Source organism: Aspergillus wentii (genome assembly GCF_001890725.1).
Source record: "Aspergillus wentii DTO 134E9 unplaced genomic scaffold ASPWEscaffold_6, whole genome shotgun sequence".
In the NCBI taxonomy this organism is placed as follows: domain Eukaryota; kingdom Fungi; phylum Ascomycota; class Eurotiomycetes; order Eurotiales; family Aspergillaceae; genus Aspergillus; species Aspergillus wentii.
The window spans coordinates 677,133-689,701 of record NW_024467837.1 but is presented as its reverse complement, the minus strand read 5'-3'; the positions used below and the strand labels follow the sequence as shown (position 1 = coordinate 689,701).

Here is a 12,569-nt window from a genome sequence, read left to right as displayed (position 1 = left end):
CCCAATGATGTCGCGGTGGGTATTTACAACCAATCAGTTACCAGATGCCATCATCGAACGGCCTACTTCTCATCCTCCCGTGCGTTCGATTACTTCGCTGCCTCTTTGTTGGTTGAGTGTGTTGGTGTTGATATAGGCCAGATTGCACCATATATCATCAATATAAACTTCAAAGAGTCAGATGTCTCAGGATTTCACCACGCGACAATCGCGAGTCTATCTGTCTTCTTTTTAATATTGACTAACATGAACCACAGGTACTAGAGGTGGGGCATTGTTCCCAATCGCTCTGGGTGCTGGACACAAATATGAAGTTCCGACCGAACAAGCTCTGGTAAGTCTACACCATCATCCTTAGTTTCTCTTCTGACAAGAATAGTATATCAAATGAACGCTACCCCAGCAAAACCTCACTGCAAAGATACAATCGGCAAAACGCGGCAGAAGCAGCATCGGGTATGAAAGCAACAGTATTCATCGAATACGAGATCCAGAGGATTTCGTGATCGAGAAATGGCAGTTAGTACCGCATCGGTTCACCCAAAGCGAAAAGGTTGACCCGACAATTCCTTGCCAGAGGAAAGGTGATCTTGACTACCGATGAAGACTGGGAATGTCAGCGAGAACGCGTGCTGCGGGGACTGGAGATGCCCATATCCTTCACTATCGTCTATCAATCATGTCCGGCAGGATGAACTCCCATCTGCACTGAACTTCTCGAAAACCTGATTTGTTTCTCTCTGGCTGCACATACAGTCTATATAAAAGAGTTTTCGCCCACAAGCCACCAGAGAGAAACTCGAGGGGTAAAGGGTGAGAGTCAAGTTCTGGTGGTTACACCTTTGGCCTTATCGCGATGTATGCATTTCCCATCTCTTCTGATATGGCCCTTCTTATGACCCATGGCATTTAGATTGACCAAATCGAAATCCACCAAGATGAATGTATCCTAGATATTAATCATGAACACACAACACCCCTGGTACACCTTCCGAATCTCGAGTTTGATGGAATCATGGAGCGTCTTAATATGAGACCCCAGTATCCGGTCGAATGAAGGCTAGGACGGGAATACCTGTTTCCTATATCATCAGGTGTGTGAGTCACTTTGTCAATGTATGTATACTAACCGATGAGTTCGGTGCCTTACAGCTATCTTGAGCATGAAAGCTGTGCTTCACTATGGAACCTGACAGAGGCACCCAGATGGGACTCTCATCACAGAGGATGGCCACCATACCATCGCAGATATCGCCCGCATGCATCCCTCACAGGTGGTGACTTACACTGGACCATTTGGAGCAAAAGAGCCAGATCGTGCAAATCCTAAATTGATTGTGCCTCCGCGGCATAAGTCCAATTGCCGACGCACTTCTTGGGTGTTTAGAGTGGACTGATCCTGCTGTTATTGCATTCAGCCCTGGCCGTGGTGAAGCCTGGAAGCACATTGAACACGCCCGGGGTCTTTCTCTTGCGGCTACCTATGCTGCTAAAGCAATCCTGGGTAAGTTGTTTCTAATTTAATTGATCGAAGTACTGACTCAGGAGTACAGACAGACACTGTTTGATGATACAATTTGAATATTTCAGATATGCAGTAACAACCATCCACCCACTGAGCGATATCTGGCTATACGAACATCGCCATCACATATAACAATCAAAAACGTACCGTAACACAGATAGACACGCAAGAAACCAGCGGCGGCCGCGTTTTGCTTTTTAGAGAAATCTTGGGGCGTGATGTGAGTGTTCTATACTTGTTATCCACATTGATGCCAACATCTACACAGGATGAATCTATTCAATCCAATTCCTTACACCGCAGCCAACAAAACGGACGTGGACGCAGTAGTCCCGGCATGCCATTCTGGACAGTTGAACACCATCTGGGACACGTAACTTTTGGCTGGTTTATATGGGCTACGATTTTCGTGACACAGTGCAAAGGATACATGTTCCATGTCACTCGATTCGACTCCAGCATGATGAGAAGCAGCGCACATCATCCCAGATTGTTCTGGCCTGCACTACATGTCTTTCTGTCAACACGGGCGCTGAGGTTCATGTCGGTCTACATCCCATCACGAAAATTATCCTATCTATCTCATTTTCGCGTCCTTGATTTGGGGTCTCATTATATGTCTCACATTTCAGCAATGTCGATCCAGTCACGAAAAATACTATACGGAAGCGCAAACCCGCAACACAGCTCGTCCATGCCATGACGCGTACGTTCTGGTCGATCAGAAATGGTATCACGCACCGATAATTGCTCTTCTGAGGGCATTCTACTCATACCGTCAACCCATGGCAGTGCAAGATTGAGATGTCAATACAATCCGGGCCATCGTCGAGGTGAACGCCTGTCCACTATGTCGTTGAACCTGACCTCCAGTACGATATCTGACGGTATTATCCACAAACTAACCGATTTCGACTGAATGCCAGGGGACCTCATCCCGAATGCCAGATCAGAATGGGTCCTCGACCACGTGATCCTTTGGGGTCTGAGCCCAGGTGATGCGTAAGAAACGCAGCACTGCATTCTGGGAACCGATGGCAGCAAGATACGACCATTGCTGGCATCGGGAGGAAAATGTCCCAATCTTGACGCTGAGATCATTCAATACCTCAAATTCCAAGACGCTGTGCTCTCTGAAGCCAAAAAGAAGCAGGTGTTCGAAGGCTGTTCATCAGCACCATCGGCGGCGCAAACCAACGTGAGGGCAGTCAATCTTGGTCGAAACGTGCCCAAGTAGAGGTTATCAAATACCTTCTTGCGGAGCTATATCGATTTCAGGATGAGCATGGTTATCGGATTAGCCCAGAGGACGTAATGATCATCAGTCCCCACAAAGATCAGCAACGATTGATCTAACAGCAGATCACGATGCTTAGATGGACAGTCAGTTGGGTTCCGCTCTCACGAGGTCCAGGAGTATATTGGCAAGGTGGTGGCCGATCAGGAATCTCTCAACGGTATCGAACAGTTTGCAGAGATACATTCGCTTTTTTAAGGATTACTTTAGGCCCCAATTCAGCTTGGTGCCTTCTGCTATGGCTGGGATTCAATGCCAAGAAGACCAATGGCCGAATGATCGTTGGGTTGAACCACTGGAGATCACACATTTCGAGTCTTCCCTGGCTGTCAGGCCGTCTTAGCGTGCTGGCTTTGATAATGCGGGATACACCGCAAAGGTCGATGGCGTTCTCTGGAATACATGGAGTTGTTGAGACTGCTGGATTGCTCTACCAACAACACCATCGTCAACACCATAACCTGCGCCATTTGGTACGTATAATGCTTTGGATGTCGCGACATACAATTCCACTATTAATTTCATATCCCTATTACAGCAAAAGTACCTGTTATTACTCGCTCCCACGGCCCTGCCGGCCCCGTCGTTCCCGTCGTTCCCGTCGTCCTGGCCGTGGTGGAAATTGCGGTGGAAATCGTGGCTGAAGCCGCGGAAAGCGCGGCAGCTCCTCTGCTGGTCGACTCCATAACACTGATTCGGAGGATGTTCAATAGTCCTGCTGTACTGTACATCTATAGCAGCAAGTTGGCAATGGTCCAACTCCCGCTGCCAAATCCGAATGAATTGACATCCAATCCAGATTCCATTTCTGTCATGGGCCAGAATTAAATCGAAAGCATTAAGTGCGGTGCACGAGCATACAATCAGCTGTTGTGTCGAAGCCAACTCTGTCAAACGAGCGAATTTTGGGCATACCGTGGTGCCGAAACGACTTGAAAGTTTCACATGTCAAAACCCGGATAAACGCCGCAGTTTCAACGATATATGCAAGGAAAGCTACACCATACATGAACTCGAAACAATTGGTATATGAAACAGCATCGCTGCGGATCACGATTCGGTGATGAACCCATACAAGACAGATACCGGTGTGTTATTATCTGGGTTTTTCCCGTATGCGCTTCCATCCTGCCGCTAAATGCGAGTATTGTGCTAGGTTCGGAAAACCGTGCGTGTCCGTGCCGGTTCATTTGCGTGCCGTGGTGGTTATTGCCGGGGAAAATTTGGTATGAAATTAGAATGTATAAAAAAAAAGCGAGGATCGTGGCGCAATTGCATACAGCTCATTCATTCCTGCCCTAGATTCTGTTCCTCCGCCATCTAGATATGAGGTATCCAAGACCAACCTGTGAACGGAATTATGATTCCGAATGGAATAGCCACCTGCTTGACAATGATCATCTTAGATATGGCTTCTTCACCATATGCAACGAAAGAAGTGGTTATCGCGCCGTTGCCATGCCGCCTGGACCAAGCAGAGCAGATATTTCCCAGGTCCCGTTGAAATCGATGTACCAAGCAGATGCAGAATCAAAACCTTTCATTTCCGGAGCATCCTCATCTTTCAGCCGAAAGTGGCTCGATATCCAACGAAATGATCCCGGTCCTGACACTAATTTCGAAAAGAACGATAGATCGACTCAAAGTCTGGGACCTGACAGTTCTCCTTGGTTTGTGGTATCTGAGAACGAGACACTTACAACCAGCTTCGTGCCGCGATGAAAAGTATTGTTTATCGATACATTACTACACTATGGAGAGCTGGACAATTCTTCGAGGATGGATTCGTCCATTACTCGGATCAATCACCGTCAAATAATGCAATACCGTTTGCTTTGCCCGAGACTTTCAATGAGATCTTTTTAGCCTTCAAGAGAACACCTGAAGACAGAAGCATCTGGCCAAGGTGACGCTGGCAAAGGCTTGCCAAGAAGTGATCAACCAATGGGAAGAAGACAGAGTTTAGGGATATCCACAGCCGTTGCTGATTTGTCAAATAGATACAACTTCCATCATCTGCGCGGCGATACAGTTCCACTGGCAGCATTCTGGACTTTTTTGCAGCTCTGCAAAGTGGTGGTTCAATAGCTCATGTGGTCCGTTTCCTGTTTTGACGCCATCCAGAGACAAAGTTCAGAAATACAAGCACCACTCCATGCATTACTCGGATTATTCGATGCTGGGGCAGCCTTGGATAGGCTATGGCTTGCCTGAAAGAGCTTCATCCAACTGTCTATGTGGTGGTGTAAACCCGTTTCCAAAGCCACCAATTCGGAATCATACAGCAAATGCTGGAGGAAGATCATCCTTCTAGAAGTTCTCCTCTGCCGGGTGAGGAATGTGCATCACATACCAGAACTGGCGTTTCGGATGTGTCTAGCTATTGGTGAAAAATGCAACAACTGCCTGTATCTACACAAGCTCCTTCGCTGGCATAACAGATGCCACGCAGATGCCGATTGCCCGGTTTGGCTCCTGGCGATGTGGACAAGGAACTTACAGTGGCTTCTAAGGAATGGGAAGGACATATCTGTCTCCTTGTGGTCATGTGTCACAACCATCCATGGGCTAGGCCCACTGGCAGAGGCAATTCTGTCAACGGTCCTATACGGACCTGGAAGTTCGTGTAGAAGTCGAAACTCTCCTGGGCAGAAACAGAGAGAGGGCGTGGAACCACATTTTTATGTGGAGATCAATGGTGCTCAAAAGGATCACATACCACTTCCGCCTCTGACTGCAGATTGAGCGTTCGATCTGCAAAGACCAATCCTGTCAAAGCCCAATCCAAAGATTCATGGGTGGGCTGACAGAAGAGAAACAGCAGGTCTTTAGATAGAAACAATACCAATAGCACCACCAGGCACTCAGTTGATGAACCTCACAAGAGAGGCTCAGATGATATGTCGCCATCAACCAGATCCCAACACGCGAACCCTTTCAAGAGAGCACATCCGCATACCTGGCCTGTGCAATGTTGGATACAATGATTATCATTTTACTCGTCACTGCATTCCGTTGGCTTCTTTTCACGCCATCTTCTTTACTCTGTCTCACATCTTAGTCGTCTAGTGGGTTGCCAATGAAGTATTAATAAATAACTTCAATTTCATCGGAGCATTCATCTTTCCCTATATCCGGTAGCTTCGATCGCTCTCATGGTATTTCATAAAACATGTTATATAATTTCTGTGTGATAGTAATCAAAAAGATTACTCTGTTCTAATCCCATCCGGATGTTATACAAAGCATACCTACTAAAGCCCCATTTTGAATCCGGATTCAAAATGAAACACAATCATACCACTGCCAATCCACCGCGTAGTCATCCATGATAACCCCAGCACCTTCCCAATCCGGTAACCCAACCACGCATAACATTCACTTCTCTTCTTCCTCCAACAAACCCAAAGTCCCTGTGGTGCAGCGATAACAGTCTCTGCACTTACAGATGGTGCTCTGGGTTCGAATCCCGACTTCGTCTCGATTGGATATCAAAAAGATATTAGATCGTGGCGTTGGCTCTGGTTTATTTGGAATATTTTATTTTTGTGTTGTTGATGTCGATGTTCTTGTGTGGTGGTGTATTTCTATGTGGCTGGTAGTAGGGACTAGCCTCGGGCAGTAAATCTATAGATTAAATACACTTTCCCCCATCCACCACCATCTCCGTCCCATTCACAAAGCTTCCCTCATCACTCGCCAAATACAAACACATATTCGCAATATCATCTGGATCCGTCAGTCTCCCCAACGGCACATTCCCGATAAACTTGGCCCGGTTCTCAGGCGTGTCTTCCATTCCGGTAAACATGCTGAACAGACCGGTTCCGGAGAGGAGGGGGCACACCGTGTTGACGCGGATGTTGTGCGGGCCGTATTCGGCTGCGAGGCCTTTTGTTGCCTGTCACATCCTTATATCAGTATGTATTGTTTATTTGGGAGGGGAGGGCATACATTGGATACTGCGCCTTTGGAGGCGTTATACCAGACTAAGCCAGGACGAGGTCTGTTTGCGCCTGTTGAGGAGATGTTGATCATTGACCCTCCGTCGCCTTGTTCGATCAGTCGCCCCATTATTGCCTTTGCACCGTGGAAGATGCCTTTGACGTTGACATTGAACACTCTCTCCCACTCTGCTTCTGTTACTTCCAACGTAGGCTTCAACCATCAGCATCCATCATCAAACAGTCCCCAATATAGCTCAAGCTCACCTTATTCCGATACGTCGTCCCCGCGTTATTAACCAAAACATCCAGTCTCCCAAACTTTGCGAAGGCCAAATCAACAACACCCTTCCAATCCTCGGCCTTCGTGACGTCCATCTTCTGGAATACGAGATTCGCGGGGTTCTGCGACGCAACCACCTCCCCTCCTTCGGCATTGATGTCGGTTAGGATGACTTTTGCGCCTTCTTGTCCGAAGCGCCGGGCGATTGCTGCGCCGAAGCCTGAGCCTCCGCCTGAGTTTGTTAGTATTGGCTTGAATGGAGTTGGTGAGGGGAGTACCGGTGACGATGGCTACTTTGCCTTGGAGGCGGGTTCCTTGGGTTTGGGTCATGTTGGTTGTAGCTGAGATATTATTGTATGAATTGATTGGAAAGATAGGTTGAAGATAGATGAAATAAAGAAAATGATGTCAGGAAGTACCTAGTACCTAGGAGTATCCGAAAAGAGGGGTTAATGCGGAGAAGCCGGTAGGAAAGCCGAAGTGATCTGCTCAGCGATATTAATAAGAATTAATAAGTATTCTATCTTCTAATCTCTACCGGCTATTCCATCTGTGTTTATTTTATTCTATTCAGGATAGTTAATAGTGGTACAATAACTGACTGGCTAGTGCAGGGAAACGGAGACAAGTCCGCCCTGTCTTTCATCATCTATAAATAACCTCGGAGTATATACAAAGAAAACAGCAGTAACACTGAACGAAAGAAATCCTCCGTACCAAACCCCGAAAACACCGATATTCATTATTCTTCATGTTCAAATCAATTCGCCTCCCAATACTCGATAAAGAAAAGTCACCCACTAGTAGTGAAGCTATCCTTTACGGAGTGATTCCGCATACGAACTATCCCAACTATCCTATTCAGGTACTAGTAGGTATACTAAGGTACATCCCTGTAGGCTGGTTTATTATCAATTAGGCAGTCATGTTTGAAATGATGATTTTTGAGAAAATCGGTGCTGCCAATTTATCGTGATAGATCACATTGCTGTACAAAGAAATGCTGACTGGTTTTGGCGTGGTCTAGGTTTCATAGTCGCATACTGACTCGAGCATAAAGATGTGTGTCAATATTATACCTGTGTAAAATTAATATCAAGTCTTCATTATCTAATATCCCTCATCGTTTAAATACACGTTACTTAATAATACATATAATACACTAGGTAGGAAATGTCAAATTGATCGACATTCGCTAACAGCGGCCCCACGAGGCGTTATTAAGGTTTGTATGATGTATTTGTTATGGTATTATATGTATCGTCTATATGCACATTCTCTGTCTAGGTATTTTATGTTTATCCAAATCTCCGTGTGTCGATCTCTCGCGTGATATATGTGTTAGATAATCGTTGGAATATCTTACCAGGTGTGGTTGAGGATCGATGAGTAAATCTGCGGGTAAGAAGGTAGTTTATTGATCCTCTGGAATTCCGGAATAGAACGTATTAGGCATACACATTAACAAATGGAATTAGCTACCCTCCTCCCTAAGGTACTCCCCAGCATAGCTAGGTGCTATCTCGTCGTAACAGAATGCGAAACATCTACCGTCTTCATAATCCCCATCCCATCAAACCCGCCCCCATTCGAACTATGCTCATTCCTCTCCTGCCCGTTAATGGTTGTCTCGATCTTCGGCTCCCCCTGCGCATTCTGTACTAGGATCTCCTGGTCCGAGCCGTTCTCGATATAGCTCATCTGGTGCCGGCTTTTGTCGGTGCGGGAGGTGTTGTTGCGCATCTTGCTGAGTTCGTGCTGCGAGCTGTGCGTTGCTTTGTTCGAGGAGTATTCGTGGTAGGCGCGGATGAAGAGCGCAGAGAGGGCGGGGAGGCACGCGCAGATTACCCCGATGGCGATTTCGGCGTTTCTGTCATGATTAGTATAGTTATAGATATATGGGAGGCATGGAGGGAGAATACCCAAACATGTTCACCCGCATAAAATCCATCGTCGAATCCTTCGAGTCGGCATTCACCACAATCAGCACCAACCGGATAATACTACTCGCAACGGCGAGACCGCCCGCCCCCAGAATCGCCATGACCCTCATCTTCCGTCTCATGGGCATCTGCAACCCCAGCGTCAACGGCAGCGGCAGCACCAAGATGATCGTATCGCTGACAACGCTAATCACCGCGTCGGCGAGAATGATGGCGGACTGGTTCATGCAGGAGCCGTCGGACTCGGGAACCCAGAACTTGGAGATGGGGTCGCAGATGCGGATTTTGACAATCACCGCGGGGATGTAGTAGGCCAGCATGACGGCCATGAAGATGTAGATGAAGATGACGGCTTTGCGGTAGGGCTGGAAGACGCGGGCCATGATCCAGAGGAGGGAGACTTTGGTTAGGTAGGCGGTTGGGCCGTACATGACCATTGTTACGTAGACGGTCTTTCATTAGCTGGCTGTCATCGGGAGGTTGTAGATGGAGGTACCTTGGAAAAAGGAATCTGGGATGATTTGGGGACGTCAACAAAGTGTAGTCCTCCGCCATAGTGTCCCACTATACGTTTGTTAGAAGAGATTGCGATAGAGCAGAAGGATGCATACTGATCAGCGCAATCACAGAGTAGCACACTCCAAGAAACTATCCTTGTCAGTATTGCCCTATAATACACTCAACCAAGCCATACCCAAGCACCGCAACACGTCCCTGGCTAGTCAGTAAAGAAACAAGCACCTCAACGATAAGAACTCACAATCCTCCCTGCCAAAACCCTGCGTGATGAACACCCTCGTAAAGCACCGCAGCCCAAAAAAGATGGTCATCATCACAATACACAGTGCCTGACACGCTTTATTCCAGTTCTGCACTGTCCGGTCAATCTGGCCATCTCGTTCGAATAACTCCATCTTGACGGTGCAGACAAACACACACAAGCAGCACGAGTAACAAACCCGAGTCTCTGGGAGGGCCCACGTTATGTATAAAAAAGACCCAGAATAGGAGGCCCGTCACACCAAGAGCCCCATCGCTACGTAGTAATCTACATAAAGAAATGGACAGATTAAGCTAACTTCCATCCAACTTCCTTTGTCTCGTCTTGGATGTGGCCGCTTTGCACTCCTGAAACATTTCCCGACTGGACGTGCCGTAATCTATCGAGGGACTGATTGGCGAACGGTGGGAACAGGGATGGTCCCCAGTCCATGGACGCGAGTTGATCCGTGTTTTCTTATAGGCTGGCTGGGCTTGGTGGCGTTTCTTGGTTCTCGGCGTTAGTGACATGTTCCGTCTCGAGTACCTGGGAGTTGAATAGAGAGTCTAGCACCACTAGCACTGTAGCTTTTAGGTTGGAAATCGGGTATTCTAGGCCTTGTTTCATTTAGTAGAACTCAGTATAAGATTCAGACACCGTCAACGCTTTCTGATCCTATACACCGGAACGAACCTTATCCGGAAATGTCTGACACGAGCCGTCTGTCTGGCTGGTAGCAAGATACGTGAAGATCGACAGACAAGTCGAGTCTACATTTTGAGCAATTCATGTGAGTATGCAGCAGGCAGCATGGGTTCTGCCCATCACCTCGCATTAATCTATCCATCCACAATACAATACAATACACAATACGCTGTCATACAGGTGGAACCGCCCACCCGGCCCCGCCAGCCCTGGAGAAAGTGGATCCTCTCCGCGCACGGTCTCCCCATCAAGTTTTTCCCTCTTCCCTGCCTTATTTTCTTTTTGCCTTTTGCTGCCAGGAACTTTGAGGTTAGACTTTAAGTTTCACTACGGTAGCTTTCGAACTAGCTTGTTCCGGGCTGCCAAGCTGTATGCTAGTTAAACCCAATTGCGGCTTTTCCTTTGTTCTGAGTTTTTGGCAGATGGGAGAGGTAGGTTTGGAGGAATGAGGTAGTTGATTCCATGGTTTGAAGTGAGAGTAAAGATTGTTAGGGGCTATTGCGTTAGGGTGTAGGGGAGGAATCGAAATGCGAAATTATGGTTTCTGTTTAATGGGCTGTGGACCAGGGAAAAGACGGGACTATTTAGGTATTATTAACAACTCCACTCTTAGAAAAAGTAATAATAATATAGGTGCTATGTACACTACTACATACACGTGCTCAGAGCAAGTCAATCCAACGTGCACGTCCAATTACAAGGATATCCTACCGATGTGGCTGTCGGCGATGCACGAATTGCAGATGCGGATCGTCTGGGTCATTGCTTGTTACCCTCCACCGGTGACCCTTGCTGGTCCTGCTTCGGCGAGTTATCGGATTTCCATACTTTAATCTATGCATCGTGCTATCTCGTGCTATCTATCAAAAGATCGCCATCACGTTTGGAGGCGAGGATACGCCACCTGGCATGTTCAGCGGCACGGACGTAACGAAGAAGCTCCATCGTTGGAGTTCCTGGCATGTCCGGGCCAGAGCTTCTAGATCGAAGAGTTCGCCTGGTTCTTATTAATCGGTGTTTGAGATGTAAGGTCTAGTCCTTTGATGCTTACCGATTGGCATGCCCCATCCTGCTAGTACGTATTCGTGGAGGAAGAGGTCGGGAGATTGTGGTGGGTATACCTATCTTTGTTAATCATCGTCATCAATATTACTATAATAATATTGTCCTACCTCCCAGCTGATAGCGTCACTTGCAATGGCTGCAAATCCAGTGTCCCACAGCCAGCGCAGAACGTCCACGCTGGCCTCAACGCCCGCGTGTTCCGGACTGGGATTGTCCGAGTATGCGCGTTTCTGCTCGTCCGTCATGACGGTATCCCATTCCTTGGTAACACCGACACGTACGAACAGAATGTCACCTTTCTGGAAGGTAATGTTGCATTCTCGGGCTATTTCCAGGATGTCTGTGAGTCGTACTTGATGGGTGGAAAAGGTGGTGTATGTTATGCCTTTTTTTTCAGCCCATGTTGCGTAGTCGATTAGGACTCCTCGGCCTGTACATATAAGTAGTTGAGATAGTGACACAGAGTAGGCGATGTATACCTGCAATACCATCCTGCGCCCAATGCTGCGTCCCAATCCGATCATTTCCTGCTTCATTAATCTCCTCCACCGTCGTTCCACCGTAGAACACCCGCTCACTCTGCCCCGGCACCGTCTGCGAGAAATGACGCAATCCATCCCACTGGCTACTCTGCTGCGGATTCATTGTGTAGATATCGTCAAATGCCACCCCGCCCAGCAGAGGCACAATCTGATGGTGACATGGTTGGCGGTTGAGATTGGGATAATCCAGCTTGGTCAACTCCCAGCCCATGGTGACGCGACGGCCAGTTTTGATCTCGGACGAGGCCGCTTTGGCCACCACGTCTGGGGTGAGGATGGCCAGTTTTCCGAGCCCTTCTTCATGGCTGCCTGGTGTACCGACCCAGACTTGTTTGGGGTTGGGGAGTTGGTCGAAGGGGGTGTCGAAGGGTGACATTTTGTGATAGATGGATAGATATAGAATAGAGAGAATGAAGAGAGATGGTATATATATTCTTACTGTACTTGAATAAATCAGGCGATCAATGACATTTACCTAATTTCGGACACGGGGTGGATAAGTCTC

At 47.5% G+C, this 12,569-nt stretch overlaps 6 protein-coding genes across 6 annotated transcripts; 3 read left to right on the top strand and 3 right to left on the bottom strand.

The window, feature by feature from the left end:
- The first annotated feature begins 1,531 nt into the window (after positions 1 to 1,531).
- Positions 1,532 to 2,280, top strand: ASPWEDRAFT_597248 (uncharacterized protein). The gene has a single exon (XM_040838464.1). It carries the CDS (start codon positions 1,776 to 1,778, stop codon positions 2,226 to 2,228), a length of 453 nt encoding a protein of 150 aa, XP_040686556.1. The 5' UTR covers positions 1,532 to 1,775; the 3' UTR covers positions 2,229 to 2,280.
- A 95-nt stretch (positions 2,281 to 2,375) lies between these two features.
- On the top strand, positions 2,376 to 3,650 carry ASPWEDRAFT_174315 (uncharacterized protein; the record flags this gene model as incomplete). Its single annotated transcript, XM_040831207.1, has 6 exons — positions 2,376 to 2,397; positions 2,452 to 2,527; positions 2,665 to 2,836; positions 2,910 to 2,982; positions 3,033 to 3,299; positions 3,361 to 3,650. The coding sequence occupies 6 exons, from the start codon at positions 2,376 to 2,378 to the stop codon at positions 3,648 to 3,650; spliced, it is 900 nt and encodes a 299-aa protein (XP_040686555.1).
- A 31-nt stretch (positions 3,651 to 3,681) lies between these two features.
- On the top strand, positions 3,682 to 4,828 carry ASPWEDRAFT_596719 (uncharacterized protein). The gene is made up of 4 exons (XM_040838461.1): positions 3,682 to 3,910; positions 3,979 to 4,048; positions 4,125 to 4,768; positions 4,823 to 4,828. The coding sequence occupies exons 1-3, from the start codon at positions 3,852 to 3,854 to the stop codon at positions 4,542 to 4,544; spliced, it is 549 nt and encodes a 182-aa protein (XP_040686554.1). The 5' UTR covers positions 3,682 to 3,851; the 3' UTR covers positions 4,545 to 4,768; positions 4,823 to 4,828.
- A 1,465-nt stretch (positions 4,829 to 6,293) lies between these two features.
- ASPWEDRAFT_61119 (SDR family oxidoreductase) lies at positions 6,294 to 7,592 on the bottom strand. The gene is made up of 4 exons (XM_040838560.1): positions 7,328 to 7,592; positions 7,034 to 7,281; positions 6,777 to 6,980; positions 6,294 to 6,723 (listed from the first exon to the last, which is right to left on the bottom strand). Exons 1-4 carry the CDS (start codon positions 7,377 to 7,379, stop codon positions 6,457 to 6,459), a joined length of 771 nt encoding a protein of 256 aa, XP_040686553.1. The 5' UTR covers positions 7,380 to 7,592; the 3' UTR covers positions 6,294 to 6,456.
- An 852-nt stretch (positions 7,593 to 8,444) lies between these two features.
- On the bottom strand, positions 8,445 to 10,022 carry ASPWEDRAFT_42914 (putative integral membrane protein). The gene is made up of 6 exons (XM_040835895.1): positions 9,753 to 10,022; positions 9,687 to 9,706; positions 9,604 to 9,640; positions 9,489 to 9,556; positions 8,972 to 9,444; positions 8,445 to 8,919 (listed from the first exon to the last, which is right to left on the bottom strand). The coding sequence occupies exons 1-6, from the start codon at positions 9,904 to 9,906 to the stop codon at positions 8,568 to 8,570; spliced, it is 1,104 nt and encodes a 367-aa protein (XP_040686552.1). The 5' UTR covers positions 9,907 to 10,022; the 3' UTR covers positions 8,445 to 8,567.
- A 1,008-nt stretch (positions 10,023 to 11,030) lies between these two features.
- ASPWEDRAFT_42913 (uncharacterized protein) lies at positions 11,031 to 12,527 on the bottom strand. The gene is made up of 4 exons (XM_040835894.1): positions 12,002 to 12,527; positions 11,630 to 11,952; positions 11,509 to 11,578; positions 11,031 to 11,454 (listed from the first exon to the last, which is right to left on the bottom strand). Exons 1-4 carry the CDS (start codon positions 12,438 to 12,440, stop codon positions 11,321 to 11,323), a joined length of 966 nt encoding a protein of 321 aa, XP_040686551.1. The 5' UTR covers positions 12,441 to 12,527; the 3' UTR covers positions 11,031 to 11,320.
- Positions 12,528 to 12,569: the final 42 nt, after the last annotated feature.